Genomic DNA, 21,401 nt, shown 5'->3' with positions numbered 1-21,401 from the left:
CCGCCACAGAGAAGGCTCTTCCCCTGGGTCCCGCCAAGCGACATTCTTTAGTTGACGGGACCCGGAGAAGATCCATTCTGTGGGACCTAACTGGTCGCTGGGATTCGTGCAGCAGAAGGCGGTCCCTGAGATAATCTGGTCCGGTGCCATGAAGGGCTTTATAGGTCATAACCAACACTTTGAATTGTGATCGGAAACTGATCGGCAACCAATGCAGACTGCAGAGTGTTGGTGTAACATGGGCATATTTGGGAGAGCCCATGATTGCTCTCGCAGCTGCATTCTGCACGATCTGAAGTTTCCGAACAATTTTCAAAGGTAGCCCCATGCAGAGAGCGTTACAGTAGTTGAGTTTCGAGGTGATGAGGGCATTACCCGTAGCTCTGTAAAAGAGAATGTTTTGGTCAGGAAATGACACGGCAAAATAGAACTGTGCCTACCCCCCAATAATTCGATTCAAATCACGAGCATCTTCCTGTTTCAAAAACAGAATTCCTGAGTTCAGCAACGTCAGGAAGAATTTTATGATCCAACTTGGAAACAACTGCAATTGAGGTCAGGAAGTAGGACAAAATTCTTGCCAATTCCTTTATGAAGGAAACCGAACTTCTCAGGCCTTTTCTGAGGGCCGATTGTAACCCGTTAACTGAGCTTCTGGAGGAGTTTTCCTGTCCAGACATATTTTTTTTTTTGTGGTGGTCTTTTCTTAACAGCTTTTTAAAAATTATTATTACTATACTATTATTTTTTCTCCTTGCCCTGCTGGTCTCGTGGGAAAACTTTTTGGCTGCAACCCAAGCCCTCGCTGTGATTTAAGAAGGAGCACAAATGTATTTCTGGGATATCACTTGAAAATGTATGTGTGATTTAAAAGGGCTGAAGGCAAACACTTTAAACCCTGCTCAAGAATAAATCCTTTGCGAGTGCCATTAACACCTCTGCCTGTTTTGTATCCAGTCTGACTCTCTGAAGTTAACATCTCTATCACATTTTTAAATGCACAAAACTTCTTTTACCATTATGGATGGGAACTCTGCAGATGTATCTTTCCTCTTTTTGTCTTTTGTCTTATGAACTTGTTAACGTGTTAGCTGTGTGGCAGAAAAGGTAACATCTAGGATTATTTCTGGAGGTACCTTGCACTATTTCCAGAAGTTTTATTATCTATGCAAGTGAGGGCATATGGCAACTGAGGCATCTTCCCCAGGCCTATATAGTTTATGTAGGGTATGTTGTGTGTATGTTTTTTAAATGATGGGTTTTTAGATTTTTAAATATTAGATTTGTATTGCACATTGTTTTTTTTACTATTGCTGTGAGCCGCCCCGAGTCTACGGAGAGCGGTGGCACACAAATTTAATAAGTAAAAATAAATAAATAAAATATCTCCGGGACTGCCTTCTGCCGCACGAATCCCAGCGACCAGTTAGGTCCCACAGAGTTGGCCTTCTCCTGGTCCCGTCGACTAAACAATGTCGCCTGGCGGGACCCAGGGGAAGAGCCTTCTCTGTGATGGCCCCGACCCTCTGGAACCAGCTCCACCCGGAGATTAGGATTGCCCCCACCCTCCTTGCCTTTTGTAAACTCCTTAAAACCTACCTCTGCTGTCAGGCATGGGGGAATTGAGACATCTCCCCCAGGTTATGCATGGTATGTTTGTGTGTATGTCTTGCTTTTTAAATCAGGGTTTTTTAGATATTTTTAATATTAGATTTGTTGTACATTGTTTTTATTATTGCTGTGAGCCGCCCCGAGTCTATGCAGAGGGGTGGCATACAAATCTAATAAATAATAATAATAATATCTGAACTAAAGATTTGTCCCTACAAAGGTATTGTGCGTATAGGTGTGGGCACAAAAGTAACTGGAACTGTAAACTAATTTTTGATTTATCAACCCAAAAGAATAATAAGAAATTTGCTGATGCTATAAATATATTATTTACAGTTGTCCTCGACTTACGCCAACAATTAAGCACAAAATTTCTGGACTAAAATCCACCCGATTTATTGTTGAGATTGAGTAACACTGATTTAGAGGATAGAAAAAAACCCCTTCATGCCGACGAATTCCTACCAAGATGGGAAATTTTCCACATGTGGGTAAAAGAACTAGGTACAATTCTATGTTTGTCCCATTTTCCTATTGGCTGGAAAGACTGATGAATATATTATTTATTTCTGTTAATCTAATTTAGGACTGGTGTTTTGGATGTTTGTGCATCTTTGGAAATGTTGTGCTAAAGAAATGATGTCCCAATTCACCCCAAAAGATGTTTCATACAAACTTTCAAGCACTTTAATATAGTGGAGAAGACAAGGATGAAGCTATGTTAAATGCAGCAAAGATCTATCTATCTATCTATCTATCTATCTATCTATCTATCTATCTATCTATCTATCTATCTATCTATCTATCTATCCATCCATCCATCCATCCATCCATCCATCCATCCATCCACCCACCCACCCACCCACCCACCCACCCATCCATCCAATTTGTATGCTGCCCAACTCCCAAAGGACTCTGGGCGGCTTACAAGAAGAAGAATAAATAATAAATATAAAGGCCATTTAAAACCCCTTAGTAAAATCATGCATATCTTTTGCGGCCGGATCTAAAAGTTACACATTTTGCAAGGCTGTAACAATGATGGACATCAGGACAATTTACTAAGTCTTTAAGGTGTTACTTGACTATCTGTTGACTTTGCTGTGACAGACTAAGGCAACCGCGCCACTAATAATGTCTATCGTTTGTAATTCTCATTCTTCATTAGATATACAAATAAAAGTACAGCAAAGAAAGGAAGGGGGGGGGGGGAAAGAACTCCAAAGGATTAATCCCTATTCTTAATTTTTAACATTTCTTAAAGCATTCTTAAATGTTAATTCTTAATATTTCTTAAAGCAACATCCCCAATGAAACACCCAATACTGGATCTTGTCATAGAAGTAGACTATGATTCTCAGTTTAAGGAGAATCCAAATTGTTTGAATAGATTATCCGCCCCGAGTCTCCGGAGAGGGGCGGCATACAAATCCAATTAACAATAATAATAATAATAATAATAATAATAATAATAATAATTATTATTATTATTATTATTATTATTATTATTATTATTATTATTATTATTATTATTATTGGAAAACTCTGGAAAATACACCACTGGTTTGATTCACTAGATCCTTGCATACATTCAGCCCTCCATAAGCCCCATGCTTCTTTTTTTTTTTTAAAGTGTGGGATGAATCTCACAGTTCAAAAGGAAGGAAATGTTCTAAAATAGATAGAAACATAGAAGATTGATGATGGCAGAAAAAGACCTCATGATCCATCTAGTCTGCCCTTATACTATTTCCTGTATTTTATCTTATATCTTTATCTTTTATCTTTACATACCTTATGTAAACATATGGATATATGTTTATCCCAGGCATGTTTTAAATTCAGTTATTGTAGATTTACCAACCATGTCTGCTGGAAGTTTGTTCCAAGCATCTACTACTCTTTCAGTAAAATAATATTTTCTTAGGTTGCTTCTGATCTTTCCCCCAACTAACCTCAAATAACAAAAGAATATAGCAGTTGATGAAGGTATTAACACAATCAATTTTACATTGTTGAATTGTAAGCATTGAATACCCAAACCATTGAAACTGTTCTCCGGCCCTTTCTTTCTTGGAAATTTACTGTTCTACATTGTGGAGGCAAGGGTTAATGTTGGCTCATGCGAACTATCCTGAGCCTGGGCTTTGTTCATTCAAGCCTTAAATCTGAAAGCTCCAGAGAGGGCTGCACAACTGCTATACTGCAAGACCAGGGTATAAAACTTTGCATTAAAAATGCATGTCTCGGGCTTGCCATGGTCCCCAGCCGTGGCCAAAAAGGGAACACTGGTGGCGGAAGTATGTGACGCCTCGCCACCTAACTGGCAATTGGAGATATTTCTTAACCAACAGGAGCTGAGGAAAGGAAAAGGCCGATTCCAGCCACTTTCATTTCAGGAAGGAAACCTTTTCTAATCTGAAAGCTTGTTCATAGGGAGTCTCCAGCACCTGAGACAGCTGGCTACACTCAATGATTTTTACATTTGCTTGGATGGGAGGAGGAAAAGAGTGTGTGTACATGTTTTATTTATTTATTTGTTTATTTATTTGTTTGTTTGTTTGTTTGTTTGTTGGGCAATTAATTTTGCCATGGGGCCGCATGAGAAATTGGGATGGTTTTAGAGGGCCAGACTAATATAATTAACTCAGTTCTACCCAATACTGTAAAGACCCAGACCCTGGCCTGACCTAAACACCCAGACCCACTCTACAGACCCCTAATTGTTTGCTTTATGGCAACACAGTGCACCACAATCACTGCGCTGGAGTGTTTGCATGGTTTCTGTGCTCGGCCGCTCTCGGTAGAAACATAGAAACATAGAAGAGTGACGGCAGAAAAAGACCTCATGGTCCATCTAGTCTGCCCTTATAGTATTTCCTGTATTTTATCTTACAATGGATATATGTTTATCCCAGGCATGTTTAAATTCAGTTACTGTGGATTTATCAACTACGTCCGCTGGAAGTTTGTTCCAAGGATCTACTACTCTTTCAGTAAAATAATATTTTCTCATGTTGCCTTTGATCTTTCCCCCAACTAACTTCAGATTGTGTCCCCTTGTTCCTGTGTTCACTTTCCTAGGAGGTCAGGGTCCGCTCCAGTACGAGGATGAAATCATGAGGAAGGCAGGAACTGGAGGAGTCCCAGCAGACACGGTGAGCTCTTTCATCCTTGCACTGGAGCGGACCCCGACCTGTGCGGACCGGTCACAGATAGCGGGCGGGCCGGTCACAGACAGTGGGCGGACTGGATGCGGCCCACCCCTTGCCCAGGTCTGGTCTAGTACATAATGAGAAGATATACATATCAATATACATGAAGAACATAAAGAGACATTTGGACAGGGGACGGGAGGCCCTCTGGTGCACTTATGCGCGCCCCTTACTGACCTCTTAGGAATCTGGAGAGGTCAACAGTGGAGAGTCTCAGGGTAAAGTTTTGGGGGTTAGGTGATGACACTACAGAGTCAGAAAGTGAGTTCCATGCTTCGACCACTCTGTTACTAAAGTCATATATTTTGCAGTCGAGTTTGGAGCGGTTTACATTAAGTTTGAATCTGTTACGTACTCGTGTGTTGATGTGGTTGAAGCTGAAGTAGTCATTGACAGGGAGGACGTTTATGTATGTATATGTGCATATACACACATGAGAGCACATCAACAGGAACTTACATTATGGAACAAGCCATGTTCTTATGACACTACTCTTCCGATCCCCATTTTCGGTTTCAGATAAGCACCTAACATTTATGGTTACTGAACTTGTCATCCTTTGACTGAAGTCATTAAGTTGCATAGTAAACAGCATCTACAGATGCAGAACCTGTTTAGAAGTTGTACTGCTGGTTAAAAGTTTGCTTTCCAATGCAATTACTCTTCAATTTGCCTGAATCCATGTATACAGAGAAACACAGATATCCTGAAATAAAATGTGTACACAAAGGTGCACACACTTTATAAGAATGACCAAGCAACAGCAGAAAATGTTTGCGAAAGAGGGCACACAACAGGGATCTTGAGGAAGGAAGAGTGCTCCCATAATACAGTGGTACCTCTACTTACGAACTTAATTCGTTCCGTGACCAGGTTCTTAAGTAGAAAAGGTTGTAAGAAGCAGCAATTTTCCCCATAGGAATCAATGTAAAAGCAAATAATGCATGCGATTGGGGAAACCACAGGGAGGGTGGAGGCCTTGTTTCCTCCCAGGAGATTCCTAGAGAGGCCCCACGGAAGTTCTCCTCGCCTTTTCCGGCCCTGTTTCCTCCCAGGAGATTCCTAGAGAGGCCCCATGGAGGCTTCTCCCTGCCTTTTCCAGTTACAGTTTTGGAGGCTCGGGTTTGTAAGTGGTAAATGGTTCTTGATAAGAGGCAAAAAAAATCTTGAACACCCGGTTCTTATATAGAAAAGTTCGTAAGTAGAGGCATTTGTAGGTAGAGGTACTACAGTATTAGCTTGTTAGTGATGTATGCAAAACAGGGAGATTTGGGCACCGTTTGTGGAGAGCTTGTGGTTTAGGTGACCAGCTCCTCGTAAACTTATAAAGCTTCAGGTGAAACACTGCAAAAAACAAAACTGAATGCACTTCATAACAATTGGCATTTTACGCTTTTAAAGAAAGAAACGTTACTACAGGGCATCAGAAATTGAAGCCAAGCGAACATATGTGCACAGAGGGGTGGAAAAAATGAGAAACATCTGAACAAGGAGAATCTGACAGTTAAAAGGGGAAATGTAAAATTTGCTCTCAAGCACACAACAAAATGGAATTCTCCTGAATGGGAGATAACTTTATAGATCCCTATCTGTTTGTATGATTCCCCACTGTTCCAGGTTCTTAGCAAAATTTCCATGATAACTGTCAAACATATACATATGTCATTGTAATCCTGAAAAATCATAAATCCAAACTACCAGGGTATCGAGATGTGAAACACCATTAACACCCCCTGACCAAATATTATTTTTTCTGGTCGCTATAATTTCTCACTGTCCTTGGATCAACTCTGTAAATTATTTTAAAATAATATTTATAGAATTCATTTGCCTCATTTCTACAAATAGCTTGTTGAGCCAGATCAGTCAGATAAGCTATGTAAAATAGATTTGATCTCTATAGCCCAAATTGTAGATACAATAAGCCACAATCTCTCTGTTCTATTTGTGGGTTAGGGTTAGCGTTATCTGCTTCCTCTTATCATAAGAGGAAGGTCTCATAAGGTCCTCTTTCTTTGTGTCTATTCTCCAGGTGTTATCTATCTATCTGCCTGCCTGCCTGCCTGCCTGCCTGCCTGCCTACCTACCTACCTATCTATCTATCGGATTTGTATGCCGCCCCTCTCCGGAGACTCGGGGCGGCTAACAGCAATAATAAGACAGTCTATAACAATAATCCAATTATCCAATTATTGCTCTTACATGCATTTGCTATGATGTGAACTCTGCAACTAATTTGTCTCTGACTGTCTCCTGTTCTGGACTGCTGAAACCTGAAGCCCTTCCAGATGTTTAAACCATGGTTAGGTCCTGATATTTTAGGCAGGTTAGAGAAAAGAGTTATTAACCTCAATACTGTACTGGAGTACTGTATATACAGTGGTATCTTGGTACTGGACTGCCTTGAAACTCGTCAAATTTAATATCCAATGCACTCTAACACAAAGATTTTGTCGCAGTACTCAACATGCAAGCTAGAAATTGTTGGTGTCAGTAACTTTGTGACTAATGCTTTATTCCTTATGGGAAAAAAATCATTTTTGGTACGTATTGTGCCTCTTGGAACAAATTAATGACACATAGTGAGATACCCACTGTAAAAGCACTTCAAAGAAAGATGAATTATTTAATACAAAATCCATGAAAAAGATTCATAGTTAAGATAAATGTTCCAAACATTGAACTGTATTCTCTAGAATAAGTGCAGACAGGAGTAATGAATGGTTTTCATGTATGTTGATCATCCTTAACCTGCAGGGTTTGTAACTGAATGGCTGCCGTTCAGAAAACTTTGCAGTCAAAGTCAAAGGCACTGAAAAAGTGAATTATGACCATTATTCCTACTTATGACTATTGTGGCATTCCCACGGTCACATGATCAAACTTCAGATACTTGGCAACTGGTTCATATTTATGACGGTTGCAGTGTTCAAGGGTCATGGTGATCTCCTAGAGAGCCGGGGTGGCACAGTGGTTAGAGTGCAGCACTGCAGGATACCTCAACTAACTGCTAGCTTTAGTTCAGCAGTTCAAATCTCACCACCGGCTCAAGGTTGACTCAGCCTTCCATCCTTCCGAGGTGGGTAAAATGAGGACCCAGATTGTTGGGGGCAATATGCTAATTCTGTAAACCACTTAGAGAGGGCTGTAAAAGCAACATGAAGCGGTATGTAAGTCTAAATGCTGTTGCTATTTTGTGACCTTCTGACAAACATCTGGGAAAGCCAGATTCACTTAACATCTATGTTACCAACTTAACAACTGCAGTTATTCACATAACAACTGTGTGGCCTGAAAGAATGTAAAATGGGGCAAAATTCACTTTAAAAATGTGTCATTTAGCGACAGAAATTTTTGGCTCAATTGTGGTTGCAAGTTGAGGTCTACAGGGTGTGTTCCAAAAGTAATGCAATTATTTTTTAAAAAAGTAATTTATTGAACAGATTTGCACAAACACTTAAAATTCTTCAAAGTACTGTCCTTGGGCCTCTACACATTTTTTCCAGCGACTCTGCCATGACCGGCATGCACCCTGGAAGGCATCTCCAGGGACCTCTCGCAAGGTCTTTGTCACGGTTGATTGGATCTCTTCTATGGACGAAAAACGGATTCCTTTCAGGGCTGGGAACAAAAAGAAGTCTGCTGGGGCGACGTCAGGACTGGGGTGGGGATGGGGAAGTGTTGGCACCTGGTGTTTGGCCAGGAACTCGCAGACTTGTAGCGCGTTGTGGCAAGGCGCATTTTTCATCCATAGAAGAGATCTAATCAGCTGTGACGAAGACCTTGCGAGAGGTCCGAAGACGCCTTCCAGGGCGTGTACTGGTCATGGCAGAGTTGTTGGAAAAAATGTGTAGAGGCCCAAGGACAGTACTTTGAAGAATTTTAAGTGTTTGTGCAAATCTGTTCAATAAATTACTTTCAAAAAAATAATTGCATTACTTATGGAACGCACCCCTGTACGTGGCTAAGTATGTGCTGCAAATAATGGCCTTTCTCAATTACCTTTTGGGGTGTCAAGGTTAAACCTGGATTTTTCTGCCTGCAAAACTGATTGCCAGTTGAGCACCTCTGCCCCTTCTCCGTCCATTGTCTGGAAATCAAATCAGCCATATCTCTCCTGGTCCACTCAATTTTGTGCCAACTCTCCTTCTCACTCTCGATTCCTTTAAGCCAGTGTTTCTCAACCTTGGACCTTTGGCCACTTGAAGATGTATGGACTTCAACTCCCAGAATTCCCCAGGCAGCATTCTGAGAGTTGAAGTCCAAGCACTGCTCTAAACAGTCATCTTTTCTGCTACCTCTTTCTCTTGCTCAGCTTGCCTCCGGTATGGAAACATACAGCTCCACCATCTGATTTTTTTTAAATTCAGGAGCAGCCGCAATCTGAAAACCTTGAAATTCTCTTGCACAACTGTTTTGGCAAGCCCCTCCATGTTCCAACAAACATGAAACTGTGCTTGCCATTTGTCTCAGGAATCCTGCATTAATAAACATGAAGAGGGCCACTTTTTTTTACCTCCCACACTCAGTGACAGAAGAAAACAAAGAGCAGCTGTAGTCATCAATGGACCCTTGTTCTGCACATAAAGCCCTAATTACATTTTATTTCAAGCCTACACATGGAAAACTTTACTGATGGCGTCTTGTCGATTTCAGCTTCTGGGAACCCAGCTGACATGCTGGAAAGCCATTTCTATTTTGACCATTAACACCTTCATTTCTAGAGACGGGAGGGCGGCTTGCGAGAGTTTGTTCACAGGTAGGGTGAAATGATAACAAAAAAGCTCAGTGTACAATCGTCATAAAGAGCAGCAGCAGGAGATTAATTTCGAGTAAGCAGTTAATATTGCATATTTAGGCCATGAATTGGTTTACTGAATAAGGGATTTTAAAAAAACCCAAACATGTTCAACATAATTGGGAATTAAAAAGGTCAAAGGCCTAGCACAACGGCAAAAATCTTAATTGCTAGTGTATATCAACAAAGATACCAAAAGTATTATTACTGGTCTGCCATGCAGGCAGCCAGATGTTGAGACTGAATTTGGGACAAGGACCTGGGATAAGCAGATATTTTGTTTGAGGGTATTAAATGGCACGAATCCCAGAGACCGATTAGGTCCCACAGAGTGGGCCTTCTCCGGGTCCCGTCAACTAAACAATGTCGGTTGGCGGGCCCCAGGGGAAGAGCCTTCTCTGTGGCGGCCCCAACTCTCTGGAACCAACTCCCCCCAGAGATTAGAACTGCCCCTACTCTCCCTGCCTTCCGTAAACTCCTTAAAACCCACCTTGGCTGTCAGGCATGGGGGAACTTAAACACCTCCCCCGGGCATGTACAATATATGCATGGTATGTTTGTGTGTGTGTGTGTTTGTTAGTAAAATGGGGTTCTTTTTAAATCTTTTTAAATATTTTAAATTATATTTGGATTTGTCATGAATTGCTGTATTTTGCTGTGAGCCGCCCCGAGTCTGCGGAGAGGGACGGCATACAAATCTAAATAATAAATAAAATAAATAAATAAATATAAGTTAGTCCAAGTAAAGTTGCCTTTTGTAATTAATCAATGGTGATTTTATCAATGCCAAAAATGCTCCAGTTGTTTTGGGGCTGCACCAGTGGTGGGATTTAGCTTTTTTTACTACTGGTTCTGTGGGCGTGGCGTGGTGGGCATGACAGGGGAAGGTTACAGCCAAATCCCCTGGGATTTGGGAAGCAGAGAATAGATGGAGGCAGGGCCAGTTTGAGCTTGTATTTATTGGTTCTCCAAACTACTCAAAATTTCCACTACCGGTTCTTCAGAACTGGTCAGAACCTGCTAAATCCCACTTCTGGACTGCACCCAAGGAGTCTATTAGTATCAGCTCTGTCTTTGCTTTCTTTTGCCACAGTCGTTCTATTTGCAGGTCTTTGTATTTTGTTATCTTCTCCAGTTCTTTCTCTACTGCCACATACACTATCTATAATTATTTTGGGGTCTTTTTTTTAAATAAAAAAACAATTATCAAATTTTTAAATTAAAAAAATATTTTTTTAAAAAAATAAGAAAACAAAGAAAAACAATTTTCTTATCAACAATTGTTAAATTTGGGTGCCTGTCTGTTTCAATTCTAATGTTCCAGAGCTGATGATGATGATGATGATGATGATGATAATAATAATAATAATAATAATAATAATAATAATAATCCCAACGACCAATAAGGTCCCACAGAGTGGGCCTTCTCCAGGTCCTGTCGACTAAACAATGTTGTTTGGCGGGCCCCAGGGGAAGAGCCTCTGGAATCAACTCCCCCCGGAGATTAGAACTGCCCCCACCCTCCTTGTCTTTCGTAAGCTACTCAAGACCCACCTATATCGCTAGGCATGGGGGAACTGAGACATCTTCCCCAGGCTTTTATACTTTATACTAAACATGAGTCAGCAATGTGCAGCAGCAGCCAAAAAAGCCAACTCAATCCTAAACTGCATCAACAGAGGAATACGCTCCAAGACCAGGGAAGTACTAATACCACTCTACTATGCCCTGGTCAGACCCCACCTGGAGTACTGCATCCAATTCTGGTCACCTCACTACAAAAAAGACACCGAAACTCTGGAGAAGGTGCAAAAAAGAGCAACCAAAATGATTAGGGGACTCGAAACCAAGACTTACGAAGAAAGATTGAGAGAACTGGGCATGGACAGCCTAGAAAAAAGAAGGTCTAGAGGGGACATGATAGCAGTTTACAGATACTTGAGGGGTTGCCACGGTGAGGAGGGGGTCTCTTTATTCCCCAGGGCACCAGAGGGCCGGACGAGGAACAATGGTTGGAAGCTGACCAAAGAGAGATTCAACCTGGAAATAAGGAAGAACTTCCTGACGGTCAGAGCGATCAACCAATGGAACTGCCTGCCAGGGGAGGTGGTGAACTCCCCAACTCTGGACACCTTCAAGAGGAGATTGGACTTCCATTTGGCTGGGGTGCTGTAGGGTTTCCTGCTCAGGCAGGGGGTTGGACTCGATGACCTAACGGTCCCTTTCAACTCTATTAATAAATAAAAATAAAATAAATAAAAATAAAATGTTTGGTATGTATGTGTTGTTTGGTTTTAAATGATAGAGTTTTACATGTTTTTTTCTCTTTTAATATTAGATTTGTTCCACTGTAACATTGTTTTTATTATTGTTGTGAGCCGCCCAGAGTCTTCGGAGAGGGGCGGAATAAAAATCTAATAAATTATTATTATTAATAATTATTAATAATTATTATTTAATAATAATAATAATAATAATAATAATCATCATCATCATCATCCTTTTGGTTCTGTCTGGCATGCATTAATGACGGTGGTGCGTGGTTCAGAAAACCGGCAGCGGCAGCAGCATGAGACTCTACCCACCAGCCCAGATGTCAGTTACTTCCTGGTTTTACCTTCTGCGCATGCGCAAAGCCTTCTGTGCATGTGCAGTGATCAAAAATTGGACATGACGGCGCACGCACTCCCAGACCAGTAGCAAAATAGATTTCACCCCTGATATATACCATATATAAACAGACACAGGTAACTATGTTTTAGCTGAGAGCTGCTTGGGATCAGAGACCATAGTGGTGGATCATAAGTGGGTGAATGAGCGCAGAACGTAAAAATTAAATATGGCTTAATACTGCTTATTGATTTTTCATCCTGAGCACATTAAAATTACTAGTCTACAGCTTAGGCTTCTTGGAATCATATCCAATGTTTGGGGGCTTATAAATTGTGCGCCTCAAAATTTCTAAACTGCACACGGTTAAACTCATCACCGTCATTTTCATTTTAGAAAAATTTCTCCCCAACAGCACTGCTAGAGTTCAGAGTTTCTATTCTGCTTTTCACCTTAGGGTGCTCACAAAACTGAAATAAAGCATCTTTAAATGTCCCTGGAAAAAAACATATCCTCAAAATCCTGGCAGTTTTATATCTGGATAGTAAAACAACAATTTAAGAAAACAGCCCAGCCCTTTGCCATTGTATACTCTCTACCCCCCCTCCCCCCTTTGGTTTAAATTTCAAATCTCACAATGGGGAATGGATTGTCCTAGAACTGTTCGGAACACCAATTCCAAAACTGGAAGTGATCCTATAAAAAAAACATTTTTAAAAGGGATAAAATCACTACTGTATCAGCTTCTCATTCCTGCAGCTGACAAAAGGCCAGTGTGCAATCCTCATTTGCAACATTTCCAAGAATACTTTCCAAATACTTATATGCTGCAAAGGATTCTTAGAAGAGTTTAACGTAGGCCTGATGTCATTGCATTGCATGGGCTCCATAGAAATGAAGGCATTTTGCTGTTGCAGCTGTCCTTTCGGGAGGATAGCTGCTTCTTTTGTTCCTCTCGTTGAAGAACCTGTCTGCTCAATTTCTGACAAACACCCCCCCCCCCGAAAGGGAACAGCATCCTTCAACCGCTGACGACTCTAATACACTCTCCATTATGCAAGTCCAGCCCCAAACACAATTTTACCCCAGACTCATTATGCACTCAAGAATTAAAACCACAATCAATTTTTCTTTTATTGAAGGCTGGCAGATGGAGAGACATAGTGGCTACGAATGGTGTAAACCTCCAGATGTGCCGGGGAATAGGTCTCATCACTCACTCTCTCTCTCATACGTGCATTGATTTGAGTCGTCACCCAGCACATTAGGAAAGGCTGGTCTCAACAAGCAAATCGGTAAGCACATATAGAGCTGGACTGAAGTGCCTTCCTGGGAGAACTGTTAACTCAAAGGTCAGGGGGAAATAAAAACGGGCCCCGGAAATAGCCCAACCGGGTTAGCTGTTTTGGCTGCCACCTGTTTTACAGAAACTTTGTAACGGTTCTCCGAGTGGTTGCCACATCAGCGGGAACAATTTTTTACAATCCGACCAATCATGCATTTACAGTGGGGGTGTCCCTCTGACCTTCCTGCCAATCAGCTTAAAGCTCTGTTGGGAGAATTGGCACTAGACTTATGGTTAGGGGTCACCGCAACGTGAGGAATTGTATCAAGGGGTCGCGGCATTAGAAGGGTTGAGAACCACCGCTCTAGAGCCTAGAGACGGTGAAAAATGGGTCTTCTGGGCCCATCAGAAGTTGGGAAATGGGCCATTTCTAGCTTCCAGAGGGCCTCCAGGGGGAGGGGGAGGCTGTTTTCACCCTTCCCAGACATTGAATTATGGGTGTGGGCACCGCGCATGCACAAAAGTCCACGTGTACGCACTTTTGGCACCCATGGGAAAAAAGATTCACCATTACTGTTCTAGGGAAAAACATTTCGGTGACGTTACCCATGTTTTCCCTCCAGACACTCAATCAGAACAAGATTTAAATTAACTATTCTATTAATTGGCTTAGAAATGTTTTATATATCGTATCTTTTTATCAAAATATTGCGAGCTGCCCCGAGTCCACGGAGAGGGGCGGCATATAAGTTAGTTCAATCAAATCAAATCAAATCAAATCAAATCAAATGAAATAAAAAAATACGTAAACTGCATCAACAGGGGGATACACTCCAAGACCAGGGAAGTATTAATACCATGCTACTACGCCCTGGTCAGACCACATCTGGAGTACTGCATCCAGTTCTGGTCACCACACTTCAAAAGAGACACTGAAACTCTGGAGAAGGTGCAGAAAAGAGCAACCAAAATGATTAGGGGACTTGAAACCAAGACTTACGAAGAGAGATTGCGGGAACTGGGCATGGATAGCCTAGAGAAAAGGAGGGCCAGAGGGGACATGATAGCTGTATACAGGTATATGAGGGGTTGCCATAGAGAGGAGGGGGCCACTCTATTCTCCAGAGCACCAGAGGGTCGGACGAGGAACAACGGCTGGAAGCTGACCAAGGAGAGATTCAACCTAAAATGTAAGGAAGGACTTCCTGACGGTCAGAGCAATCAACCAGTGGAACAACCTGCCTGCGGAGGTGGTGAACTCCCCAACTCTGGACACTTTCAAGAGGAGATTGGACTGCCACCTGGCTGGGGTGCTTTAGGATTCCTGCTCAGGCAGGGGGTTGGACTTGATGACCTGCATGGTCCCTTTCAACTCTAACAATAAATAAATAAATAAAATAAATAAATAAATTGTGTATAGATCATGCTTTTTAACCATGGCAATTTTAAGATACATGGACTTCAACTCCAAGAATTGAAAAAACAAAACAAAACACCCTGATTCTCAGGGCTGGGATGAACCAAGTCTGGAATTCAAATAGATCCTTGACCAATGACAAGTGGAATCTCGCTAAGAACAGCAATGGGGAGTGCCAGGATTACTATCGCTAAACAGTGCAATCACATAAAGTCAGGCTTTATGACATCATTTAGCGACAGAAATCCCAGGTCCGATTACCGCTGCGACTCAAGGGCTCTCTGTATTTATCCTTGTCCTCAGAGGCGGAAGAAGCTTAACACAAGTCACATGTACTGAAGAGGAGTTGAAAGATCTTACTTTGCGGTCATTTCCTCATCGTATTTTGTCTTCAGGTCAAATAATTCTGTCTGTGTTTTTTCCAAGGCTAAAAGATGGAGAAGAAAAAAAAAGAAATGTTTAGGGTTTTTTTTTTAAAAAAAAAAGCAGCAGCAGCTCCTCAAATACTACTGAGCTATGAACTGTTCTCTTTCTGAAAAGTCACCTTACATTAAGCCTTCTCCCTGACCAAACAAAATCACATTGCAGAAAAACAATGCTTAAAAGCATTTTCAAATTCTTTTCTTTAGAAAATAGACAGAGACGCGCAAAGAACCCAAATCGATCGCCATTCTTTTCCGCAAATGGTGAAAAGTTTCTAGATTTTTCTTCTGCTTCATCTAGTGAGGCTGCATGCCATTTATAGATGGGCTCTTGTGACTTGAACCCTTTGCTGAGTTATCCAGGGACCTGTTTCAACTTAGAAACATAGAAACATAGAAGAGTGACGGCAGAAAAAGACCTCATGGTCCATGTAGTCTGCCCTTATACTATTTCCTGTATTTTATCTTACAATGGATATATGTTTATCCCAGGCATGTTTAAATTCAGTTACTGTGGATTTATCTACCACGTCTGCTGGAAGTTTGTTCCAAGGTTCTACTACTCTTTCAGTAAAATAATATTTTCTCACGTTGCTTTTGATCTTTCCCCCAACTAACTTCAGATTGTGTCCCCTTGTTCTTGTGTTCACTTTCCTATTAAAAACACTTCCCTCCTGGACCTTATTTAACCCTTTGACATATTTAAATATTTCAATCATGTCCCCCTTTTCCTTCTGTCCTCCAGACTATACGGATTGAGTTCATTAAGTCTTTCCTGATACGTTTTATGCTTAAGATCTTCCACCATTCTTGTAGCCCGTCTTTGGACCCGTTCAATTTTGTCAATATCTTTTTGTAGGTGAGGTCTCCAGAACTGAACACAGTATTCCAAATGTGGTCTCACCAGCGCTCTATATAAGGGGATCACAATCTCCCTCTTCCTGCTTGTTATACCTCTAGCTATGCAGCCAAGCATCCTACTTGCTTTCCCTACCACCTGACTGCACTGTTCACTTCAAGTGGGAAAGAAGTGGAGAGACGGAAGAGCAGCTCTGGCAGGTGAGCATAAGGCGATAAGCTGGAAACAAGCCCTGATAGAAAAGGATGAGTTGGCGAAAAGGCATCCATTTCTTTTGCGAATGAAAAATCCTTCTACAGCTACTGAGGGCAAAGTCAGAGATATTCTTCACCTCATTCCAAGCTTCTCTGTGACCTTGAGATGAGACAGATACCGTTAAAGGCATCTCTCTCCACCTGAAGCCATTAATGGCTCCAAGGATCTCAAGGGCTCAGTAATATAATGGTGGTGCTGAGACCACCATTATATTACTAAGCAATTTATATTTGCTGCTACGGAAGGGACATTCACACATTACGTGTTTGCTGATGCGGGGATAATTTCCTAATATTATAGTCTTTCCATATATCGGATGCAATGCAAACACACATTATTTTAACACATTCATCTTTGGCCCTAAAATTAGCATACATGAAGATTTTGGTTGGGAATGCAGAAAAGAGAACGCATTCCATTCTGCAAAAGACAGGTCAAGTTGTCTGAACGATGTTTATGGCCTAGACCAGGGGTGTCAAACTCATGTCACGGTGGCATCACATGACGTATTGGGATCCCCCCCCTTTGCTAAACCAGGTGTGGGCATGACCAGCATGTGATGCAGCAGTAGGTTGCTCTTTTCTATCAGTGCGTTGCGTGCGCATCTCAACATTTCTTGCGAGATTTTGCTTCTGCACGTGTGTGTGCAGAAGCAAACAAATCAACAAAAACTGCACGTGTGCGAGCGTGTCATTGCGCAATTTTGCTTCCGCGCATGCACAGAAGCAGAAAATAACCAGAAATCATGCGCGAACAAGAATCCCTTCAATAATTTTGCTTCTGCGCATGCACAGAAGCAAAAACTGCTGAAAATTAGTAAAAAAAAAAAAGTAAGGCACCGCCCATGGACCGGGAAAGACAGCACAAGAGCTGTCGTGTACAAATTACACAATTGGTGGGCCACTACTGGACTGGGGCGCACTGGTAGGAACCCACCTGTGGGGTGATGCATCCAGCCCACGGGCCGGCAGTTTGACAGCTCTGGCCTAAACCTTTGAACTACTTTCATTCCATCAAATTGATGGGCTGCGTCAGCTGCTCAGAAAGTTTGCTAGTTCATGTGCAGTAGCTAGAAATGTTGATGAGCATCCCTGTTAAAATCTACAGTAACGTCTCTTCAAGCTTGGCAACTTGAAAATGAACAAACTTCAATTCCCAGAATTCCCTAGTCAGTTTTGCTGGGGAATAGTTCTTAACCGTTCTTAAGTCATGCCTTAAAGATAAGATCGTTTTCCAGTCACAATTCAAAGTGTTGGTAATGACCTTTAAAGCCCTACATGGCACTGGGCCAGAATACATCTGGAACCGCCTTCTACCGCACGAATCCCAGCGGCCGATAAGGTCCCACAGAGTTGGCCTTCTCCAGGTCCCGTCGACCAAACAATGTCGTTTGGCGGGCCCCAGGGGAAGAGCCTTCTCTGTGGTGGCCCCGGCTCTCTGGAATCAACTCCCCCCAGAGATTAGAATGGCCCCCACCCTCCTTGTCTTTCGCAAATTACTCAAGACCCACCTTTGTCGCCAGGCATGGGGGAGTTAGGATATTCCTTCCCCATGGCCATTACAAGTTATGTATGGTATGTTTGTGTGTATGTTTGGTTTTTATAATAAGGGTTTTTAGTTGTTTTATTAAATTGGATTGTTACATGTTGTTTTTTATCATTGTTGTTAGCCGCCCCGAGTCTGCGGAGAGGGGCGGCATACAAATCCAATGAATAATAATAATAATAATAATAATAATAATAATAATAATAATCATCATCATCAATGTGCTGTGGGTCCAAATGCTCTCATCCCCAATTCCTCATTTGAATTCTTCCCCTTAGATTTTAAAAAAGAATGATTTTAGAATATGACATTTATCTCATTATTATTTTTTTACCTTTAATGAGCGTTGATCAACCAGTTTCTATACCAGTTCCAATATGTATTAGCATTACGGATGCTTCAGGCTGAAAAGTTGAAGCAGCCCTTGCATGGATGAATTTCCAAGCCTACCCACTCCCTTATTTTTATCCATTGTTATCAGTCACAGAAGGGGGGAAACCAGCCAACCTGTTTGTAACGTCTGCAGTTTGTGTTCCGCTTCCTCCAGCTTTGAGGCCGTTGATATTTGCGTCTCTTGCAACATTCTGTAAACAGAGAACTACATTAACACCAAGAAACTGAAAATATGCTCAATTCTTGTAGGATACATTGGTGTGTGTGGGCGTATTTAGAATAAATAATAAACCCAGTGTCACACATGGAGATACCACAAAGGAATCCTCCTAACAGGGAAACATAAATCCCTTAGTTCAGTACTTCTCAATTATTTTCTGTTATGTCCCCCCAGGAAGAAGTAAACATTTCACGCCCCCCCACCCCAATTCTCCAATTTGGCCTTTCTTTCTTTCTTTCTTTCTTTCTTTCTTTCTTTCTTTCTTTCTTTCTTTCTTTCTTTCTTTCTTTCTTTCCTTCCTTCCTTCCTTCCTTCCTTACTTACTTACTGGATTTATATGCCGCCCCTCTCCGAAGACTCGGGCCGGCTAACAGCAATCATATAACAGCGTACAATAATAGTCCAATACTAAAAACGATTAAAAACCCATTAATATAAAAAACCAAACATACATACAGACATACCATGCATACAATTGTAAGGGCCTAGAGGGAAAGAGTATCTCAATTCCCCATGCCTGGCGGCAGAGGTGGGTTTTAAGTAGCTCACGAAAGGCAAGGAGGGTGGGGGCAATTCTAATTTCTGGGGGGAGTATATTAATGTTAAGATTTATTATATTTTACTTATTATAAGCTGCAAACTATTGTCTGGGGAAGGCTGCACTACCCACTTACCTGGGAATATGTCCCACAGAACTCAGTGGAGCCTGTTTTTGGTTAGGGGAATCAATTGAGAGGGACCAGGCATATTCCCTGGGGCCACATGTGCCCCCCTGGCATCGCTCCGTTCCCCCCCCCCAGTCCCACTATTTGAGAAACACTGCCTTAGTTCAATGTGCAGCCCACGGCCAAATGCACCATGTGCTGGCCACGCCAATCCCTGGTTTAGCAAAGGGGCTAAAGTTATGATATATCACGATATGATGTATCATCCCGTTTTTGACACCCCTGCCTTGGTTGAGAGAAGAGAACCTTTGGATGGAACTTAAGAATTTTGTGTGCATTGTGGGACACAATTTTTTTGCTTTCCAATAACAAGCTATCTTCTCTGAGTATACTTTACCATGTTCTTTTGGAGCAGTGATGAGCTTTTGGGGTAAATAGATGCAGTCTAGAAGAATAGTGTTCGAAAACTTCAGATCGTGCAGAATGCAGCTGCGAGAGCAATCATGGGCTTCCCAAGGTATGCCCATGTTACACCAACACTCCGCAGTCTGCATTGGTTGCCGATCAATTTCCGGTCACAATTCAAAGTGTTGGTTATGACCTATAAAGCCCTTCATGGCATTGGACCAGATTATCTCCGGGACCGCCTTCTGCCGCATGAATCCCAGCGACCGGTTAGGTCCCACAGAGTTGGCCTTCTCCGGGTCCCGTCGACTAAGCAATGTTGTTTGGCGGGACCCAGGAGAAGAGCCTTCTCTGTGGCGGCCCCGACCCTCTGGAACCAGCTCCCCCCAGATATCAGAGTTGCCCCCACCCTCCTTGCCTTTCGCAAGCTCCTTAAAACCCACCTCTGTCACCAGGCATGGGGGATTAAAATTTCCCTTCCCCCTAGGCTTATAGAATTTATACATGGTTTGTTTGTATGTATGAGTGTTTTTTTTAAATTGGGGTTTTTTAGATTGTTTTTTAATATTAGATTTGTTTACATTGTCTTTTTTACTGTTGTTAGCCGCCCTGAGTCTTCAGAGAGGGGCGGCATACAAATCTAATTAATAATAATAATAATAATAATAATAATAATAATAATAATAGGTGATGGCCTTTAAGCCCATATAGTCATGCCTACATCATTCATGCCATCATGAAAGCCCACACTAGCATATTTTCTCACTGCTTCTGTAAAAGACTCTCATAGAAACATAGAAGTCTGACGGCAGAAAAAGACCTCATGGTCCATCTACTCTGCCCTTATACTATTTCCTGTGTTTTATCTTAGGATGGATATATGTTTATCCCAGGCATGTTTAAATTCAGTTACTGTGGATTTACCAACCACATCTGCTGGAAGTTTGTTCCAAGGATCTACTAATCTTTCAGTAAAATAATATTTTCTCATGTTGCTTTTGATCTTTCCCCCAACTAACTTCAGATTGTGTCCCCTTGTTCTTGTGTTCACTTTCCTATTAAAAACACTTCCCTCCTGGACCTTATTTAACCCTTTAATATATTTAAATGTTTCGATCATGTCCCCCCTTTTCATGAGAAATCCTTGGGGAAGAAGTGAACCAAAGGGACAAAAGGCCCACAGAAATGACCCCTGGGTATTAGAAGAAATGTGCATAGCCTGAGACATAATGTGTTCAAAATGTTTTGGTTACTCTCCTAGAGCACCTCATTGAAATTTTAAATTTTAATAAGGCAGAAGTGGAAAATTGCAATTTTCGTGTACTTATATTGAATTATATTCCATTGTGTTCTATCCAAAGTTTAAGTAATGTTCAGTTTTTGTGCCCATTCTGCCCACTTCTTTGTTCTGGCATTGGGCATTCAGCCTTTAGCATGCCAGTCAGTGCAACGAGCCCTGCATCTGAAAAAGTTGCACTGATCTATACTGGAGAGTTCTTCCCTTTTCAAAATTGGGTTGCTCTGAACAACCAAAAGCAGAGCCAGTCCAGAGGCATTGTTCGCACTTAACTCCTAGCTTTCAAAATGTTCCACCAGATTTACTGTGTAGAAACTCCACATCATTTGGCCTTTATTATGAGGCCACCTCAATGTGCCACCCATCTCTCACAGGAGTTCAACAAGAAACCTTAATGGCCAAGC

General features: G+C 41.7%; 1 protein-coding gene across 6 annotated transcripts in view; it reads right to left on the bottom strand.

Annotated features, from left to right (window-relative positions):
- CUX1 (cut like homeobox 1) overlaps window positions 1-21,401 on the bottom strand; it is a 538,811-nt gene that overhangs the window by 229,905 nt on the left and 287,505 nt on the right. For all 6 annotated transcript variants that reach the window (XM_070735185.1, XM_070735186.1, XM_070735184.1 and 3 more), the window contains exons 7-8: window positions 18,525-18,601; window positions 15,297-15,363 (exon numbers count right to left, since the gene is read on the bottom strand). In XM_070735185.1, coding sequence (XP_070591286.1) covers window positions 15,297-15,363; window positions 18,525-18,601 — 144 coding nt within the window. The remainder of the gene's footprint in view (window positions 1-15,296; window positions 15,364-18,524; window positions 18,602-21,401) is intronic.

Source organism: Erythrolamprus reginae, chromosome 1 (assembly GCF_031021105.1).
Source record: "Erythrolamprus reginae isolate rEryReg1 chromosome 1, rEryReg1.hap1, whole genome shotgun sequence".
Taxonomy (NCBI): Eukaryota; Metazoa; Chordata; class Lepidosauria; order Squamata; family Dipsadidae; genus Erythrolamprus; species Erythrolamprus reginae.
Note: the sequence above shows the minus strand (reverse complement) of the source record. Positions and strands in the feature narration are given on the sequence as shown.